This window comes from Megascapheus bottae, chromosome X (genome assembly GCF_031878675.1).
Source record: "Megascapheus bottae isolate mThoBot1 chromosome X, mThoBot2.hap1, whole genome shotgun sequence".
Classification (NCBI taxonomy): Eukaryota; Metazoa; Chordata; class Mammalia; order Rodentia; family Geomyidae; genus Megascapheus; species Megascapheus bottae.
The window spans coordinates 50,113,093-50,133,329 of record NC_143547.1 but is presented as its reverse complement, the minus strand read 5'-3'; the positions used below and the strand labels follow the sequence as shown (position 1 = coordinate 50,133,329).

The 20,237-nt window shown below is 42.6% G+C and overlaps 1 protein-coding gene across 1 annotated transcript in view; it reads right to left on the bottom strand.

The window, feature by feature from the left end:
• The window catches only part of Atp7a (ATPase copper transporting alpha), a 117,761-nt gene that overhangs the window by 8,141 nt on the left and 89,383 nt on the right, over positions 1–20,237 (bottom strand). Inside the window, exons 15-20 of the mRNA XM_090326579.1 lie at positions 18,390–18,584; positions 14,254–14,436; positions 11,057–11,270; positions 6,105–6,251; positions 4,387–4,529; positions 1,217–1,420 (exon numbers count right to left, since the gene is read on the bottom strand). Of these exons, the coding sequence (XP_090182705.1) occupies positions 1,217–1,420; positions 4,387–4,529; positions 6,105–6,251; positions 11,057–11,270; positions 14,254–14,436; positions 18,390–18,584 (1,086 nt within the window). The remainder of the gene's footprint in view (positions 1–1,216; positions 1,421–4,386; positions 4,530–6,104; positions 6,252–11,056; positions 11,271–14,253; positions 14,437–18,389; positions 18,585–20,237) is intronic.

Genomic DNA, 20,237 nt, shown 5'->3' with positions numbered 1-20,237 from the left:
GTATTTGGGGCTTGAACTCTGAGCCTGGGCATTGTCCCTGAGCTCTTCAGCTCAAGGCTACCTACCACCTTACTCCTTTGAGCCACAGAGCCACTTCTGGTTTTCTAGCAGTTAATTGGAGATAAGGGTTTCAGGAACTTTAGTGCCCGGGCTGGCTTTAACTGCTTTCCTCAGAGTAGCTAGGGTTATAGATGTGAGCCATGGGCCAGCCGGTTGGCCAGTGGCTTACCTTCCAAAGTCTTATTCTTTGCATGGCAATCACTGGATTCTCTCTTTTGTTGTTGTTGTCACTAATGGTACGGGCCTGGGTACTGTCTCTGAGCTTTTTCATTCAAGGCTATCGCTCTATCACTTTGATCCACCTACCACTGTGAGCCACAGCATTACTTCTGGTTTTCTGGTGGTTAACTGGAGATAAGAGCAGCATGAAGCTGGGCATGGTGGCTCACGCCTGTAATCCTAGCTACTCATGAGGCTGAGATCTGAGGATCAAGGTTCAAAGCCAGCCCAGGTTCTAAAGACCTGGAGACTCATCTCCAATTAACCACTAGAAAACAGGAAGTGAGGCTGTGGCTCCAGGGGTAGGGTGGTAGCCTTGAGCTGAAGACCCCAGGGACAACGTCCAGGCCCAGGGGTAGTAGCCTTGAGCCTAAGTTTGGAGCTCAGGGAGAGCGCCCAGGCCAGAGTTCAAGCCACACAACGGACAAAAAAATGGCATGGTTTTCTTTTGCCTGAGCTGGCTTTGAACCGCAATCCTTAGATCTTAGCCTCCTGAGTAGCTAGGAGTACTAGCACAAGCCACCAGTGCCCAGCAAGCTTGGGATTGTTATTTATATTGCTGAAGTCCTAAGTTTTTATTTTTTTTCATACTTTTGCCACAATATCTGTCTGTCTGTCTGTCTGTCTGTCTCTCTCTCTGCCAGTCCTGGGAGCTTGAACTCAGGGCCTGGGCACTGCCCTTGGGCTTTCTCAAGGCTAGGGATCTACTACTTGAGCCACAACACCACTTTTGATCTTTTCTGTGTATGTGGTACCAGGGAATCAAACCCAGGGCTTTGTGCATGCTAGGCAGGCAGTCTACCACTAGGCCAAACTCCCAACTCCAATGCAATGCCTCTTTCTTAGAGCACAATCACAGTGCTTGACACGTTACAAGGCCGTCACTGAGCACAGTGGGCAGTCTCACATTCCCCCGAGGTGAGACTGTAAGACTTACCCTTATCAAAACTACATCAGCTGCTTCGATGGCTACATCTGTGCCTGTGCCAATGGCAATTCCAACATTTGCCATGGCCAGAGCTGGGGAGTCATTAATTCCATCTCCAACCATTGCTACCCGCTTGCCTTCCTCTTGAAGTTGCTTCACCTTAGCCACTTTGTGAGAAGGCAGAACTTCAGCAAACACCTTGGTAATGCCAACCTAAATGAAGAAAGTTCAGCTCAATTCAAGGAATAAAATTGAGTACCTGAAACATAACTGACCAGTAACAAACCAACCTTTTCTGTTGTCTTTTTTCCCCCTTCTTTCTTTTCTTTTTTTTTTTTGCCAGTCCTGGCACTTGAATTCCAGTCCTGGGCTCTCTCCCTGAGCCTATTTGTGCTCAAGGCTAGTACTCTACCATTTAAAATCACAGAGCCTCTTCCAGCTCTTTTTTTTTTTTTGGTTGTGGGGCTTGAACTCTGGGCCCGGGTGCTGTCCTGAGCTCCTCATCTCAAGGCTACCGCCCTACCACTTGAGCCACAGCACCATTTGTTTTTTTGGTGGTTAATTGGAGATAAGAATCTCATGAACCTTAGTGCCCTTTAGTGCCCAGGATGGCTTTGAACCTTGATCCTCAGATCTCAGCCTTCTGAGTAGCTAGGATTACAGGTGTGAACCATTTGGCCTGGCTTGTCCCTCCTTTTCCTCCCTACTTCCACCTTTCCCTTCCTTTTTTTGTGTTAGTACGGAGACTTGAACTCAGGGACTGAGTGCTATACCTCAACTTTTTTTTTTCTCAAGGCTTGCCCTCCCCCTCTACTACTTGAGCCACAGCTACACTTGTGGCTTTTTTGGTGGTTAACTGGAGATGAAAATCTAATGGAATTCATTACCTTGGATAGCTTTGAACCATGATTTTCAGATCTTAGACTCCCAAGTAGCTAGGATTAGAGCCATGAGCCACCACATCCAGCTGCCATCACTTCTTAATCCACTACATGTCTTCATTTTAAGAGTGACAAAGTGAAAGAGTAAGCTTTTTATACACTGCAGCTGAATGTGAAAATTGAGTCTTTTGGAAAGCATTTAGTAGCATTTGGTCCAGCAATTATACTTTTTTTTTGGGGGGGGGGTGTCGGTCCTGCGGCTTTGAACTCTGGGCCTTGGCAATGTCCCTGAGCTCTTCACCTCAAGGCTACCACTATGTCCTTTGAGTCAAGGACCACTTCCAGTTTTCTAGTGGCTAACTGGAGATAAGAGTCTCACCGACTTTAGTGCCCAGGCTGGATTTGAACCTTGAACCACAGATCTCAGCCTCCTGAGTAGGTTTACAGGTGTGAGCCACATCAGCAGCAATAATGTACAAGTATGGACACGATATTTATTACTGCCTACTTGCAAGAACTCAAATTTCAAAACAACCTAAATGTCTCACTGAAAAATGGTCCAACAAACTATGACACCTCCATATCATAGAATTCCATCCAGCAGTGTAGAATGAAAGAAATAACCTTATAGGTAAACAAAGCTGGGGAATACTGTTATGTTGAAAAAAAGACTACTATCAGAATGTCAGTAGCTTACACCTGTAATCCTAGCTTTTCAGAAGGCTGAGATATAAGGATCAGGGTTAGAAGACAACTTGGGCTAGAAAGCCTATGAGACTCATCTACAATTAATCACCAAAAAGGCAAAAGGAGAGCTCTGGTTCAAATGGTAGAGCAGTAGCCTTCAGCAAAAAAGCTCAGGGACAGTCCCTATACTCTGAGTTCTGAGTTCAAGCCCCAGTACCACTACAAAAATAAAAAATAAAGCTACTGAATAATCTGTACAAAATTATCCATTTGAAGTTGAAAATACTAAACCTAAACATTTGAATATGAGCACATATGCATATGAAAAAGTGAGGAGAGATGTAAACAGGGAACCTGGGAAAACAAGCCCCACTTCCAGTTTTCTAGTGGTTAATTGGACATAAGTCTCAGGTCCTTTTGTGCCCAGGCTGGCTTTGAACCTTGATTCTCAGATCTGAGCCTCCTCAGTAGCTAGGATTACAGGCGTGAGCCACTGCACCTGGCTAGCATGACATCTTCAGAGCCATCAGTGGGGTTTGTTTTTCCTTTTTGATGCCAGTCCTGGGGATTGAATACTGGGTTTGGGTGCTATCCTTGAGTTTCTTTGTGCTCAAGGCTAGTGGTCTACCACTTGAGCCACAGTACTACTTGCAGCTTGTTAGAGATAAGAGCCACACAGACTTTCCTGCTTGAGCTGGCTTTGAACCATATTCCTCAGATCTCAGCCTCCAGAGTACCTAAGCATATAGGAGTGAGCCACTGGCGCTTGGCTCCATCTGTGTTTTTATATAACAATTCTTTGTGCCATTTACTAGAAGGGAGAAGGCATTCTAAAGTTGAAAAGACGATCTGGCGAATATAATGTAACCCTTGTATTAATTACAATAAAAAATAATAAAAAAAAAACCTAAAGTTGAAAAGATGGAAAAATATCGGTAGTAAGGCAAATTTGCAGTGAGCAGAAATGTGGTATGTTGTGGAGAAATGGGCCTATGGCTGGGCTCCAGATGAACTAGAGAGTAACCTGCTTCGAGTTATTGCCATGGCAGTGAGCACCTGGCTTGGGCTGTTAAAGAATACAAGCAACATTTAAAAGGAAGCAGCAACAGACACTGGCAGACAGGCTCATGCAAGCATCCCATAAACTAAGCACATACCTTCTTGTACTTATACCAGAAAAATCCAAAGCCCAATGAACTCCCAGTACAGTATACTAATTCATCATTAAGGAAACAGGTATGGCTATTTGGTGGTAATGAAAACAACAGGTAATGTGAATTCCTTAGCATATAAATGCAAGAAATAAAACATATATGAAGAAATAGAAGTTATCCGGGTACCAGTGGCTGCCTGTAATCCGAGCTACTCAAGAGATTGTGATCTGAGGACTGCAGTTCAAAGCCAGCCTAGGCAAGAAAGTCCAGTAAACTACTAAGGAAAAGCCAGAAGTGGTCCTATGGCTCAAATGGTAGAGTGTTACCCTTGAGCACAAAGACACTCAAAGTCAAGGTCAGGCCCAGGCTATGAGTTCAAGCCTCAACACTGGCAAAAAAAAAAGAATTAGAAGTAGCCACATGCCCATCCACCCCTACCAATGAGCAACTCAATTACCTGAGAAGCAATTGATTTAGCTGTCTTGCTGTTGTCTCCAGTCATCAGAACTACTTCTAAGCCCATAGACTTCAGAATATGGACAGCCAGTTCTGCCTCAGGCTTCACAGTGTCAGCAATGGCAATCAAGCCACACAGCTCATCTAAGGAGGGAACAGCAGGAGACAAGGTTTGGAGTATGCTGAAAGCAGAATAATACAGTAGATAACGAAATAGCTGTTCAGGGCTTGAGCCTGACAAATTTCAGACAATTATGAAAATTACACCAGGTAACTGGTGAAGGCAGTACCAACTAATAAGAGAGACTCTGCCGAATGCCCGTGGCTCACACCTGTAATCCTAGCTACTCAGGAGGCTGAGATCCCAGTTCCTAAGTCATCAGGAATGTTTACTGCGGTATTACACAATACTGTAATATTACAAATACCCTAAATTTTCAACAGAGGAATATGTAAGTTTGATAAGTGATATAACAGTAAAATGAAATTAAAGGACTTGCGATGTAGCTCAGTGGTATAGCACTTGACTAAGTCCTGGGTCCAATACCAGCACTGTCAAAATTATTAAGAATAAAAAGTTGGCATGGGTGATTCATGCTTACAATCCTAGTTACAAGAATGAAATCTAGAGAACTGAATTTCAAATTAGCCAAAAACAAAAGTCCCCCAGCCAGGTGCTGGTGCTCACACCTGTGACTCTAGCTGCTCAGGGGGCTGTGATCTGACGATCATGTTTCAAAGCTACACCGGGCATGAAAGTCCAAGAGACTCTTATCTCCAATTAACCACCAGGAAACCAGAAGTGGTGCTGTGGCTCAAGTGGCAGAGGGCTAGCCTTGACCTGAAGAGCTCAGGGACAGCCTCCCGGCCCCATGACAGACCAATAAATAAATAAGTAAATAAAAAAAGAAAGAAAAAGAAAGAAAAGTCCTCCACAGTCTCTTTTTTTATTTTTGCCAGTCCCAGGGCTTTAACTCAGCCTAGGCACTGTCCTTGAGCTTTCTCAAGGCTAGCAGTCTACAACTTGAGCCACATCAGCAATTCTGGCTTTTTCTGTGTATGTAGTGCTGAGGAATTGAACCTAGGGCTTCAGGCATGCACTCTACTACTAAGCCACATTCCCAGCCCCATACAAGAGAATTTCTACTTTTTGTTTTGCCAGTCCTGGGGTTTGAATTCAAGTCATGAGCACTGTCCTAGGGCTTTCCTCAAGGCTAGTGATGTGCCACTTGAGCTACAACACCATTTCTGACTTTTCTCTGTATTATGTATTTGGTACCAAGAAATCGAACCCGGGTCTTAGTGCATGCTAGGCAAGCACTCTACCACTAGGCCAAACTCTAGGCTCACACAAAAGAATTTCTAAACTGCTTTTTAAAAAAAACTTTGTATTTTGTGGTACTACAGACTGAATTCAGGGCCCCATTCAAACTTGGTTTGTGTTGTTATTTTCTGTGACAAGAGTCTTGCCATCTAGCCAGAGCTGACCTTGAATCTATTTTCTTATAGCAGCCTCCTAAGTGCTAGGATTACAGGTGTGTGCCACCCTGCCAGGCAAGATAATTCTTAACTAATTGTGACTAAGCATAGACTAATATTTTTCATTTTGCATTCAAGTTGCTTTTGAAGAATCTTCATAGCTCAGAAGTCTCTCCAAAACACACATTTAACAGTAACAGGTCACAACCATGAGTCAGAGCATACTATGGAAAATCTTACCATCCACTGCCACCAATACGGCAGTCCGACCTCTCCTTTCATGTTCAATCATGTAATCATCGACATCATTACTGATCACAAGACCATTTCTAATCATCCACTCCCGGTTGCCAATGAGGACTTTGTACTGCTGTGTATTAACAGTAGCTGAAAGGAAACACAGAATAACATTGGAACAGATCATGTCTCCCATATAGCCACTCTCTGAAGGCAAGTTCCTGTCTACCCTTGTAGTCATTACATCGTATTTTTTTTAAAAGAGAAGCTATAAAGGGCGCTTTTTCAATTTTTCTAGAATAGACTCAGTTCTGGGTCTTTGTACAGAGAGTTGCCTTCACCCGAAATGCCCTTAGCACTCTTCCTATGTTCATTAAGACCTGAGGATTATAGTTCAGAGCCACTCAAGCAAGAAGGTCTATGAGATTCTTATTTCCAATTAATCATCTCCACCAAAAAAAAAGCCAAAAGTGCCAGGTGCCAGCGGTTCATGCCTATAATCTTAGCTATTCAGGAAGCTGAAATCTGAGAATCACAGTTTGAAGCCAGCCTGGGGAGGAAAGTCTGTGATATTCTTTTTTTATTAAAGAATTTATTAACATTGATTTTTACATCATATTCCAAATGATATGTTTAACAAATAAGTATTCAAGAAGGGAATCTCTATATACAATCACTGGCACTTAGTTTTTAGAACATAATCAAAATTAGGCTAAGGGTTTGTATATCATAGATACACATTAATTTATGAAATAAAACATTATTCTTTTTATTATTTTTTTTGTCCGTCATGGGGCTTGAACTCAGGGCCTGAGCACTGTCTTTGGACTTTCCTCAAGGCTAGCGTTGTACCACTTGAGCCACAGCACCACTTCTGATTTTTCTGCTGTACCTCAAAGTAGTATAGTGCTGACCTTGAGCTGAAGAGTTCTGGGACAGTGCCCAGACCTAGAGTTCAAGCCCCATGACCGGTAATAAAGAAAGCCCAAAACAAAACATTAATTCAGGCTGGGTGCTGGTGGCTCACATCTGTAATCCAAACAATTCAAGCTGAGATCTGATTGTTGCTGTTTGAAGCCAGCCCGGGTAGGAAAGTCTGAGACTCTTACCTCTAATTAATCACCAGAAAATATGGAAATGTAGGTGAGGCTCAAGTAATGGACACTAGCCTTAAAGAAAAATAAAAGCTCAAGGACAATGCTCAGGCCAAATTTAAGCTCCAAGATCAGCACAAAAATCAAAACAAAAACAAAACCACCTAGTCAAATTCCAGCTTACCACTATTCAAAACCCAGAAGTAGCCTCCCATCTCAAAGGTGAAAAATCAAAATCCTTGCTGGGGAAATCTAGCTCACAACAGAAAACTTGCTTAGTATGTATCAGATTTTGGAACTGATCCTCAGCATCAGAAATCAACCAGAGATAAAGACCAACTATTTTTCCTAGCATGGGACCTAGTGCAGCAATGCGTGTGACACATCATCTCTTCCTTTTCCTCCTCACTTAGTCTGCTATGGCCATGAGGTTCTTGCCATTCCCTGAATGAATAAAGTACACACCTAATGCGAATACCATCCCTCCAGCTGTGATGCTCTTACTGCATATGTTCCTCTCTTCTCTTGGGTCTCCCCATTCAAACACCAACCCCCTTCTTGGTAAGGTGATCAAAGCCACCTCTATGAAACAGTACCTGCTGCTCCCAGGATTCATTTCACCCCAGTCCACTTCATCTCCTCCCACAGCCCTATCTCCACTAGCCAGATCGATTTCCTTTTTATTCCTCTACCACTTTCTGCTTCCCCTCCAAGAATATAGGTTCTGTGGGGTAAGAACTTGGTTTATCATCTTGCTCACTTCTGAGAGATAGAGGGGGGCAGAGTGTTGTGCTGGTGATTAAAGCCTGAGCCTGGCACATGCTAAGCAAAGCTCTCCCGCTGACTTACCCTCCCCCTCTCTTCGCCACACACACTGCTGATTCTTAGTACCCTCAACAGGTGCATTGTATACAATAATCCTTGATGCTGGAAACCCATAGACAAAGAAAAAGAAGCCACAGACTAGTAGAAAATGATCAGGAAATAGCAATTGTTTTTTGGGAGTCCTAGGGTTGAAGCATTGTCCCTGAGCTGCTTTGGCTCAAGGCTAGCACTCTACCACAGTGCCACTTCCAGCTTTTTCTTTTTATGTGGTCCTGAGGACGCAAACCCATGGCTTCAGACACGCTAGGCAAGCATTCTACCACGAAGCCACATTCCCAGCCCCATAATCAATTAGTAAATAGTGTTCCTGATACAATTACACAGATGAACAGCTATGATTGAAGATGAGCAAATACTTCTACCAGCTTACATCAGTCAGTGAATGTGTCCCTGAAGACAGATGGAAGCCAGGTCTACAGAGGTAGAAGGGTTCACAAAATAGATGTGACTTGTGGATAAGGACATTACACAACAAAGCAATAATGGAATGATCTAATGGACAGGAAATGATGCTCTGTAAGGAGGAACTATACATAGGAAGGTATAAATGGGACATATAATATACACTGAGCACTGATATACAATATACCAGGCACTAAGCCTGATATAGGGAGGTGGGAGATATAACTTGTGGAAGAGGGCCAGGAGCTTGTCCTAGTGGCAGAGTGCTTATCTAGCATGCACAAAGACCCAGGTTCAATTCCTCGATATTATGTACATAGAAAAAAAGCCAGAAGTGGTGCTGACGTGCAAGTGGTAGAGCTCTAGCCTTGAGAAAGCCCAAGAACAGTGCTCAGGCCCTGGGTACAAGCCAAGGACTGGCAAAAAATAACTTGAGGGGCTGGGAGTTTGGCATAGTAGTACAGTGCTTGCCTAGCATACACAAAGACCCAGGATGGATTCCTCGATACCACATACATAGAAAAAAGCCAGAAGTGGTGTACTGAGGCTCAAGTGGTAGAGCTCTAGCCTTGAGAAATTCCAAGGACAGTGCTCAGGCCCTGAGCTGAAGCCCAGGACTGGCAAAAAAAGAAAGAATAAAAAATATCTTGAGGAAGAGATCTTGGAGCATATTCTGAAGGAAAAACAGACCCATTAAATCTAGATTTTGAACAAAAATCCACAGATGTGCGCCAGGGCATATGGGATGTCCTAAGATAAACATACCATAGCTAGGCTCATAAGTTTCAGCCCATTTCTCCAAAGGATCCATATTTCTGACATCAATTATAATAAACTGTATACTATTATAAAGTCATTGATCGAGTACCATGATGAGATTTACAAGGTAACAAGATCACTCGGATACAGATGGGTGAGTACATAATGTTCTGGGAGCAGATGATAGGCCAGCATGGGACCTAGGAAACAGTCATGATTCTGGAGTGGTAGAAGAAGGGTTTATGTGGAAGGACAAGTGATGAGCATGAATGGGATTAAGTAGGGGTGAGTACATAAGAAAAAGATGAAAAATGAATTCCTGTGGAAATGCAATATTTGAGAATAGAAATAAAAAGGAATCAAGTAAGGGCCGGGAGTTTGGCCTAGTGGTAGAGTGCTTGCCTAGCATGCAGGAAGACCCTGGTTCGATTCCTCGGTACCACATATACATAGAAAAAGCCAGAAACAGTGCTGTGGCTCAAGTGGTAGAGCTCTAGCCTTGAGAAAGCCCAAGGACAGTGCTTAGGCCCTGTGTTCAAGGCCTAAGCACTGGCAAAAAAAAGGTAACTACAAAAGTAATCAAGTAAAAATTAAGGCCAGGTACCAGTGTGGCTCATGCCTATAACTATAGCTGCTCAGAAGGTGAGATCTGAAGGTCCCCAGTTTAATCCCAACCCAGCAGACAAATCCTCAAAGCTCTTATCTCCAGTTAACCACCAAAAAGCAGTGGCTAGAGGCATGGCTCAAGTGGTAGAGTGCCAGCATGAGAGAAAAAAAACCTAAGCAAAGAGCTTCAGGCCCTGAGCTCAAGCTCCAGTACTGGCACAAGAAAAAGGATAACAGAAGGAGTAATTAAGTAGGTAAGAGAATCTATAGAAAGTAAGTCACAGAAGGAAGGTGATACAAAGGTTTCTTTTTGTGTGGCTAGTGGGGCTTCAACTTGGACTGGATACTGTTCTGAGCTCTTCAGCTCAAGACTACCAATCTACCCCTGGTTCTTCAGCTCAAGGCTATTGCCCTACCCTTGAGGCAAGCCCCACTTCTGTTTTCTAGAGGTTAATTGTAGATAAGAGTCTCAGGTCCTTTTGTGCCCAGGCTGGCTTTGAACCTTGATCCTCAGATCTCAGCCTCCTGAGTAGTTAAGGTTACAGTCACTTCACCCGGCAGAAAGTTTTTGAAGGGAAAAGAAAAAGCATCAACTGCTAAGGGTGCAAACTAAAGTGACCACGAAGGGGGCACTGAAGGCACAGTTTTGTGATCTAGAAAGAATAGCTTAAGTGGATAGTATAAGCCACACTGCAGGAAGCATGAATCTGTAGTAACTAAGTGAATTCAATAACCCTTGAATATGCGCTCTTGAAGCTTAGAGACAAAGACAAAAAAAAAGAAAAGGCCAAGTCTAAGTGGGAACGTAATGATTTTAGTGGGAGAAATGTTCAGAAGAAGCTGCTATAAAAACAGATCTCTGAAAATCAACTGGGAAGGAGACATGACAGAGAGAGTGAGGTCCCTGAGGAACTGACTGAGTGTGGAGTTGGAGCAAAAATGGAGAGCTGCGAGTTTGGCCTAGTGGTAGATTGCCTGTCTAGAATCCATTAAGGGCAGCTCCCATTCTAGGGTGGTGTGGGTGAGTGCAGCTGGCCAATGTTCCTGAGTATCCTGAGAAAAATCATCAGGCGACTCTGGGTGAACCTGATTTGAGAGAATGAAATCAGGATGCCAAGTTGTGTTTCTTGTATAACAGTCCATGGTGATCAAGTTAGCTGATTATTCATAATTGCCCCATAAATGGCACTGCAAAAAAAAGTGGCTTACTTGAGAGCTGGGAATCAATGATCATAGAAGATGAACTTGGTAGTTCGTTACTTGAATCAATTTGAACAAGGGATGCATTTTTCATGTTATTTTCCTCTATCTTCCAGTTGTTCTTATGGATCAGGCCTTCAATATTGGTGACTTTGCAGCTAATACCACAGCCCGGTACAACCTGGAAATCTGTACAGGTACCCAAGGTTTCAGTGTCCAGCTCCTAACAAACAGAAAACAAATGGGAATAAGACTTCCTATGCTGGCCTGAAAATTCAAGGGCATCCATCAGCAAGATCACAGATTAGATTACCTCTAGTGAATGGTAAATACATTAAAATGATCACTAACCACTACCCATTTGAGAGTGAGTGACTATAAACAAACAAAGCAATTGAGTATAACATTCCAAGCCATAGGAGAGCCCAAGAATCTCCCCCCACTTTTTTTTTTTTGCTAGAATTGAGGTTTGAACTCAGGGCCTGAGCACTGTCCTTGAACTTTCTCAAGGCTAGAGTTCTACCACTTAAGCCACAGCACCACCGCCGGCTTTTTCTATATATGTGGTAGCAAGGAATCAAACCCGGGTTTTCTTCATGCATGGTAGGCAAGCACTCTACCACTAGACCAAACTCCCAGCCCAGAATTGTTTGTTTTAATCAGAGAGAGAGAGAGAGGAGGAAAGAGGGAGAGGGAAAAGTGAGAAGAGATGACTTACATAAATCAACAAGAAAAACACACACACAAAAAAAAACCCTATGGAAAAAAAACAAAAGAGGGCCGGGTACATGGCAATAGTGGTAGAGTGCTTGACTAGCATGCATGAAAGCCTCAGGTTCGATTCCTTAGTACCACATAAACAGAAAAAACCAGAAGTGGTGCTGTGGCTCAAGTGGTAGAGCTCAAGGACAATGCCCAGGCTCTGAGTTCAAGCTCCAGAACTGGCCAAAAAAAAAAAAAAAAAAAAGAGGCAGGAGCACGACCTAGTGGCAGAGAACTTGCCTAGCATTCACAAAGCCCTGGGTTCAATTACTCAGTACCACATACACAGAAAAAGTCAGAGCTGCCGGACCTGGTGGCTCACGCCTGTGATCCTAGCTACTCAGGAGGCTGAAATCTGAGGATCAAGGTTCAAAGCTAGCCTGGGAAAAAAGTCTGTGAGACTCTTATCTCCAATTAATCACCAGAAAACCAGAAGTAGCCCTTGGCTCAAGGGGTAGGGTGTTAGCCTTGAGCTGAAGAGCTCAGGGACAGCACCCAGGCCCAGAGTTCATATCCCACGACTGATAAAAAAAAAAGCCAGAACTGGTTCTGTAGCTCAAGTGATAGAGTGCTAGCCTTGAGAAAGCCCAAGGATAGTGTCCAGGCCCTGAGTTCAAGCCCCAGAACTGGCAGAAAAAAAGTATACTAGTTGGTTGGAGAACAACAAATAAAAATGTCAATAAATATGTTAAAAATAAATTCAGGTCAAATGCTGGTGGCTCACATCTACAATCCTAAGCTACTCAGGAGACTGAAATCTGAGAATCACAACTTGAAGTGAACCAGGATAGACAAAACTGACTCACACTCATCTCCAATTAATCAGAAAAAAAATTCAGAGGTGGAGTTCAAGTGGTCCAATGCCAACCTTGAGCAAAAACAAAAAACAAAAAACAAAAAACAAGAACGCTAAGTCCAGAGTCCAAACCCCAGGATGAAAGAAAAAAGAATTCAACTTTACTCATAATTAAGGAAGTGCAAAGCACCTATTAAAGTAATTATATAAGAATGTGGAGCAATAACCTGGGTACAAATTTAAAAGCAAACAACGATATTACACTTACACACACACACACACACACACACACACACACCAAATAGGGCAGAGTTGTATTTCCTGATATGAAAATTTCACTTAATAAAATTTTAAGAATGACTCTTTTCTCTCTATATATATATGTGCGCACACATACACATATATACATTATATTTCCAGCCCTTGGGGAAACTGAGATAAGAAGACTAAGACTTTGAGGCCAGCCTGGGCTCTACAGCAAGACCCATTATGTCAAACCCCCCCCCCAAAAAAAGTTAACAGCCAGTAACTGATGGTTTACACATGTAATCCAAGCTATTCAGAAAACTGAAATCTGAGTATCACAGTTCGAAGTCTTGGCAGGAAAATCCCTGAGACTATTATCTTCAATTAATCACCAAAAAAAGCCAGAAGGGGTATACCACTATCCTTAAGCGCCCCCCCACAAATGCTGAGGGACCTCAAGTGGGCCCTGAGTTCAAGCCCCAGGACTGGTACACAAAATAAAAGGTTAATACATACTTCATGAATATTTTTAAAAATCATTATATACTTTAAAGTGGATAAATTAGCTAGGTACCAGTGGCTCGAGCCTGTAATCTCAGCTACTCAGGTGGCTGAGATTTGAGAACTGCATTTTGAAGCCAGCCCAGGCAAGAAAGTTTGTGAGACTCTTTTTTTTTTTTTTTTGCCAGTCCTGGGCTTGAGCTCAGGGCCTGAGCACTGTCCTTGGACTTTCTCAAGGCTAGAGCTCTACCACTTGAGCCTCAGCACCACTTCCGGCTTTTTTTTTCTATGTATGTGGTACCGAGGAATCGAACCCGGGTCTTCATGCATGCTAGGCAAGCACTTTAACCACTAAGCCAAATTTCTGGCCCAAGTTTGTGAGACTCTTATCTCCAATTAACTATTCAAAAAAATCGGAAGCCGCTGTGTGGGCTCAAGTAGTACTCAACGACAGAGCCCAGACCCTGAGTTTAAGCCCTGGGAGTTTGGCCTAGAGGTAGAGTGCTTGCCTTGCATGCATGAAGACCCAGGTTCAATTCCTCGGTACCACCTATATAGAAAAAAGCTAGAAGTGGTGCTGAGTCTCAAATGGTAGAGCCTTGAGAAAGCCAAGGACAGTGCTCAGGTCCTGATTCCAAGCCCCAGGACTGGCAAAAAAAGGAGGGATGAACTTTATAGTATATGAAATATATCTCAATAAAGTAGTATAACAACTGCTAATAATGGAAACAGGAAATATGAAAGGGGCAGGTGACAAGGTTTTCACTCTTCATAGGTAATTCCCTGAACTATGTCTTGCCTTTGATCAACAGGAGCCATGTGAAATTCTAGGCAACCATTAAGTGTTGGTGGTATAATTCCTGCAGAAGATGCCATGGATGGAATCAAAGGGGAAGGATACCTGTTTGCAGTACTTGGTTACCGCTGCTCCTAGAGGGTGCTCACTGCTGCTCTCAGCGGTTCCCACAATGGCCAGGATCCTACTGCGAGGCATCCTGTTACTTTCCACTAGAATCTTTACTTGATTCACCACTGGACTTCCATGGGTAATAGTTCCAGTCTTGTCGAATACTACCACCTTTACCTGGAAGGAAATGGGAAATAGAATACACTTAGATGACCAGATAATCCTTATCACCATCTTCCCAGAAATGACAAAAAGGTGTACTATGACAGATTGTCATTTTGGTCTTGCAATACGCTGGCTTTTGATTGCATTTCACTTATAAACTGAATGTCTCTGAGTGAACAAAAGGAATGAAGAATGAGATACTCTCTAGTTGCAATTCATCTCTTACCTCTGCACATGTGTGATCGTTTTTTTATCCTGCTAAATGTCTGTAAATCTGTATGAATCACCTAGAGGTAATGGTTGAGGCAGTGACACATGCCTCTGGTGCGTCCAGGGAAAGCACAAAGGCTCTCACCAGGAATACCCTCGGAAAGAGCTAGGCAGTAGGCAGTTCGTTCTTACAAGTAGTTTATGGGAAGCAAGTGCCACACAAGAGCAGCTGTGTGGTTTTGGCTTGGTTGGATCTTGGTTATGGTCTTGGATTCAGGGAATCAATGTGAGAAACTTCAGGTCATATAGAAAAGGGAAAAGGAGGGGCTGGGAGTGTGGTCTAATGATAGGAGTATTTGCCTAGCATGAACAAAGCTGTAGGTTCAATTCCTCACTACCACATACACAGAAAAAGCTGCAAGAGGTGCTACGACCCTGGCCTTGAGAAAGCTTAAGGACAGTGTCCAGGCCCTGAGTTCAAGCCCCAGGACAGGAAAAAAAAAAAAGAAAAGAATCCGAAGCTTGAGAACATCGTCACATTACTGTACACTTGGAACAAGAATGCTAAAAAATTAATAGCCCTAACCATTTGAGCATAAGAAATATGAGTATTATATACAAAGCTTCAGCCAGGCACTGGTGGCTGAAGCTGAGATAGGAAGATCAAGATTTAAAGCCAGCCCAGGCAGGAAAATCTGTGAGACTATCTCCAATTAACCACCAGAGAACCAGAAGTGGAGCCTTATGTAGCCTTATGTAGAAAAGCTTGGGGACAGTACCCAAGCCCTGAGTTCAAGCCCTATGACCTACCAATACATACATAAATACATACATACACACAGACACACACACAGACACACACACACACACACACACACACACACACAGCATCACCTCAGGGTAAATTCTGGAAAGAATATTATAGAGACAACAGAAGAAACTGGATCATGGACTTTTGATAATGGTATTATATCAGCATTCATTTCTTGACTTTGATAAACATTCTGTGTTTGTAGAAGGAAGTGTCCTTATTCTTAGGAAAGGTACTCAACAGCTACACTATTGGGTACATTTTTCTTTAAGTCTGATATTATAGCAAAAGCCCCCAACCATTTCTATAACAACTGCTAGCTAACCCAAAGGCATAATCATCTGATCATATAAAATAATATTTATCTAAATGAACTCCAGGTAGTTGAAACAACAGGTTTTTCCCCCCTTTGTTGCTGTTTTTCTTTTCTTTCTGTCTTGTTTTTCCATGTATATGTCTTTGGGAAGGCAAGGCAGAATACAAAAATGAGGGACAAAGAGTGAACAAATGCAGCAGTGGGGGCCTGGAGTTTGGCCTAGTGGTAGAGTGCTTGCCTAGCATGCATGAAGTCCTGGGTTCAATTACTCGGTTCTACATACATAGAAAAAGGCAGAAATGGTGCTGTGGTTTAAGTGGTAGAGCTCTAGCTTGAGAAAGCTCAAGGACAGTGCTCAGGCCCTGAGTTCAAACATCAGGACTGGAAAAAAATAAAAACAACCCCCCCCACAAATACAGCAGTGGTAATCACTAGATACTATGTGGAAAATGAACTTTTCAACTTGTGACTGGGAATGGGAGGGAGGGAAAACTGGGAGAGAGCAAGGGAACAAGAGACATTGTACAAAAAGAAATGTGCCTATTACCTGTCTTATGGAAAAGTAACCCCTCTGTATATCACCTTTATAATAACAATAAAGAATGTTTTTCAATACTGGCTTGTTGATATTAAGCAAAAGGAAAGAAATGTACACAGCACCCGATTTAGAATAGTTTCACTATTAATGTCCATACAAGTTAATTTTTTTTCATATGTAAAACTTGAAAAAAAATTACTAGTGGGCCAGGAGTGTGGCCTAGTGGTAGAATGCTTGCCTAGCATGCATGAAGCCCTAGGTTTGATTCCTTGGTACCACATACACAGAAAAAGCTGGAAATGGTGCTATGGCTCAAGTGGTAGAGTGCTTGAGAAAGCTCAAAGACAGTGCCTAGGTCCTGAGTTCAAGTCCCAGGGCTGGCAAAAAAAAAAAAAAAAAAAAGAGGAGAAAATTGTTAGCTTGTACTCATTGGCTAGATGAAGTCCCAATTTTGTTCTAATGTTCTATGTTTACTTCATGCATCCATATGTTATTTTAAATCCGCATATGAATGCAGCTTTAGCTGAAACTGAGTAGCCTGGACTGAAAATATTACAAAAATCCTAATTTGAAAAATATCAGGGCTAGAGTTGAATTCCTCATGTCATGCTAAACACTGCCACCTGGGGGCAGCAAAGGAAAACAAACTGTACTGCCATTGTCAGGTCAGCTCTTGATTAAGAACATAAGCAAACTCTGAGTTCAAGCCCCATGATTGCTCACTCCGTCCCCAAAAGAGGTTAGGTTTTGTTTTATATCAGAGGTTTCAACCTAGTGCTTTAAGAGGTATTTTAAGTTTTTTGTTTTTTTTTTTTGCCACTCGGGCAAAAAAGCAAGCCTGGGCATAAAAAGACCTGAGACTCTTATCTCCAATATACCTCTAGAAAATGGGAAGTGGGGCTTGGCTCAAGGGTAGGGCTGTAGCCTTGATATGAAGAGCTCAGGGACAGCGCCCAGGCCAAGTTCAAGCCCCATGACCGACCAAAAAATAAATAAATAAAAAGAACATAAGCAAGAAGTGACCCACAAACAATACATCAGAAGCCGGTGACAATTTGGCAAGTACCTATTTTGTCTTCCTGCTGTAAAGACTAGTTTAGGTAGAGCCAGAAACAGTGGCTCAAGCCAGCAGACCAGGTTTGAGGCCAGCTTGCTCCAACTAAAGTTTACAAGACCATTTTAACCAATGGCATAGGTATGAGGGCACATGCCTTTTATCTCAATTCTGTGAGAAACATATATAGTAAGAGTGCAACCCAGGTGGGCCCAGGCAGAGAGAAGCTATCTCAAAAATAGCCAGTGCAACAATTTGTCTTCACCCTTTACTGTATTTGTATGTAGTGATGCAGTATTAGAGAAAAGTACATTATTTCTGGCATATTTCCAATATGTGTTGGTGCTCATTTGAGAAAATAAAGTTTCCAAATTTAAAAAAAAATAATAACCAATGCAAAAGAGGGCTGCAAGGCATCGCTCAAGTACGTGGAAGAATGTCTCCCTAGCAAGCACAAGGCCTTGCGTTTAATCACCATCACCATCAAAAAATAAAAATAAAGCCAGGAGTTTAGCCTAGTGGTAGAGTGCTTGCCTACCAAGCACGAAGACCGGGGTTCGATTCCTCAGTATCACATACATAGAAAAAAAGCCGGAAGTGGTGCTGAGGCTCAAGTGGTAGAGCTCTAGCCTTGAGAAAGTCCAACGACAATATTCAGGCCCTGAGGTCAAGCCCAGGTCTGAAAAAAATAAATAAAATAAAATAAAGATAAAGATCTGGACTAGTATAAGCAGGTTTTCCATATCAACAGTATCTCAAAATAACCACCAAAAAACTGGAAGTGGTGCTGTGGGGTAGGGTGATAGCTTTGAACTAAAGAGCTCAGGGACAACACCCAGGGCCAGAGCCCAAGCCCCACAAAAGCCAATCTGGAGAATCAGAACAATAGCTTCCCTAACTCAGCCTTTAGGATAGTCCCAGAAAAAGCTGTTTCTGAGTCAATCACATGGAAATAATTCTGGCCTTTGGGTTTCTCAACAGGAGTATGATCCCAAGTTTGGATGACACAGTTTTGTTTTGGTTCTAGGGCTCTTACCTTATGGGCCATCTCCAATGGCTCTCCACCTTTGATAAGTATACCATTTTGAGCACCTACTCCTGTCCCCACCATCACAGCAGTTGGAGTGGCCAGTCCCAGGGAACAGGGACATGCAATACACAGAACTGTGATGGCAGCTTGGAAAGCAAATCGTATTATCGTTTCTGTTCGGGAGATACTTCTATTGTAGCCCTTTAGAAAAAAGGCACAAATTTTGGTTATTGATTCTGAGCTGTGCAAAACAAAAGAAACCAAGCTTTATCATATTTAAATAAAAGCTCAATGTTAAAAGTCACATAACCTACATATAGCAACCAACAAATATCTTAGTTACTAATAAGAAATAATACCTTTTTGCCAGGCGTTGTGGGACTACATCTATAACCCTAGCTACTCAGGAGGCTGAGATCTGAGGATCCTAGTTCAAAGCCAGCCTGGGCAGAAAAAGTATCTGCAAGACTCTTATCTCCAATTAACCACTCAAAAACCAGAAGTGGTGCTATGGCTCAAGTGGTAGAGCACTAGCCTTGAGCACTAAGAGGCTCAAGGATAGGGCCCAGGCCCTGAGTTCAAGCCCCACAACCAACAACAAAAATAGGTTTTTTTTTTGCTTTTAAACAAGTGAGAATCATAAAGTCAAAATTTCCCTTGGGACAATTCTCAAGTTACAAATTATGCAGTGAATATAAGCTCCATAAAACTCCACATTTTCTTTTTTTCTTCTCTGTATCTAAAGTATTTTTTTTATGTAAAAATAGAATTCTGACTCTCTGTATACTAACAAAATTAACCTGCCTTTCACATATTCTTTTTTTTTTTTTTGCCAGTCTTGGGCTTGAGCTCAGGGCCTGAGCACTGTCCTTGGACTTTCTCAAGGCTATAGCTCTACCACTTGAGCCTCACCACCACTTCCAGCTTTTTTTTTTCTATGTATGTGGTACCGAGGAATCGAACCCGGGTCTTCATGCATGCTAGGCAAGCACTTTAACCACTAGGCCAAACTCCCAGGCCTGCCTTTCACATATTCATAAAAATATTAAAAAATTCACCAGGCATGCCAAGAGTTTTGTTATAATTTGGACCTAACAATGGGAACTGCAGCTCCTAATGGCATTGAATGTTTGCTTAAGTATGGAATTATGATTGACAGCTTCAGGGGAAAATCTCCTAAGACTCAATGACCTTTTGAGAAAAATTTCTGAAGGGAGCTGAGTATAGTGGCTCATGCCTGTAATAATCTAGCTACTCAGCAGGCTGAGATCTGAGGACTGAGGTTCAAAGCCAGTCCAAGCACTAAAGAATGTGAGACTCTAATCTCTAATTAACCACTAGAAAAATGGGAAGTGGTGCTGTTGCGCAAGGGATAGGATGGCAGCCTTGAGCTAAAGAGCTCAGGGACAATGCCTAGGCCAAGAGTGCAAGCCCCATGACCCAAAAAAATGTGTATGTGTATACATATATGTATATATATGTATACACATACACACACACACATATATATATATGACCATAACATGGAAAACACAGGATCATACTTGGTTTTTTCACTTAAAAATGCATAATATGAGAGCTGAGGATCATGGTTCAAAGCCAGCCTGAGAAGAAAAGTATGGAGGAGACTTATCTCTAACCACCAGAAAACCAGATGCGGCACCATGGCTCAAAGTGGTAGGGTGTCAGCCTTGAGCAAAAGGAGCTTAGGGACAATGTCCAGACCCTGAGTTCAAGCCCCAGGGCTGGAAAAAAAAGTAATATAGCCAGGTCCAAGTGGGTTAGGCCTATAATCCTGGGTACTGAACAGGTTGAGATCTAAAGATGATGGTTCAAAGCTAGCCTGGGCAGGAA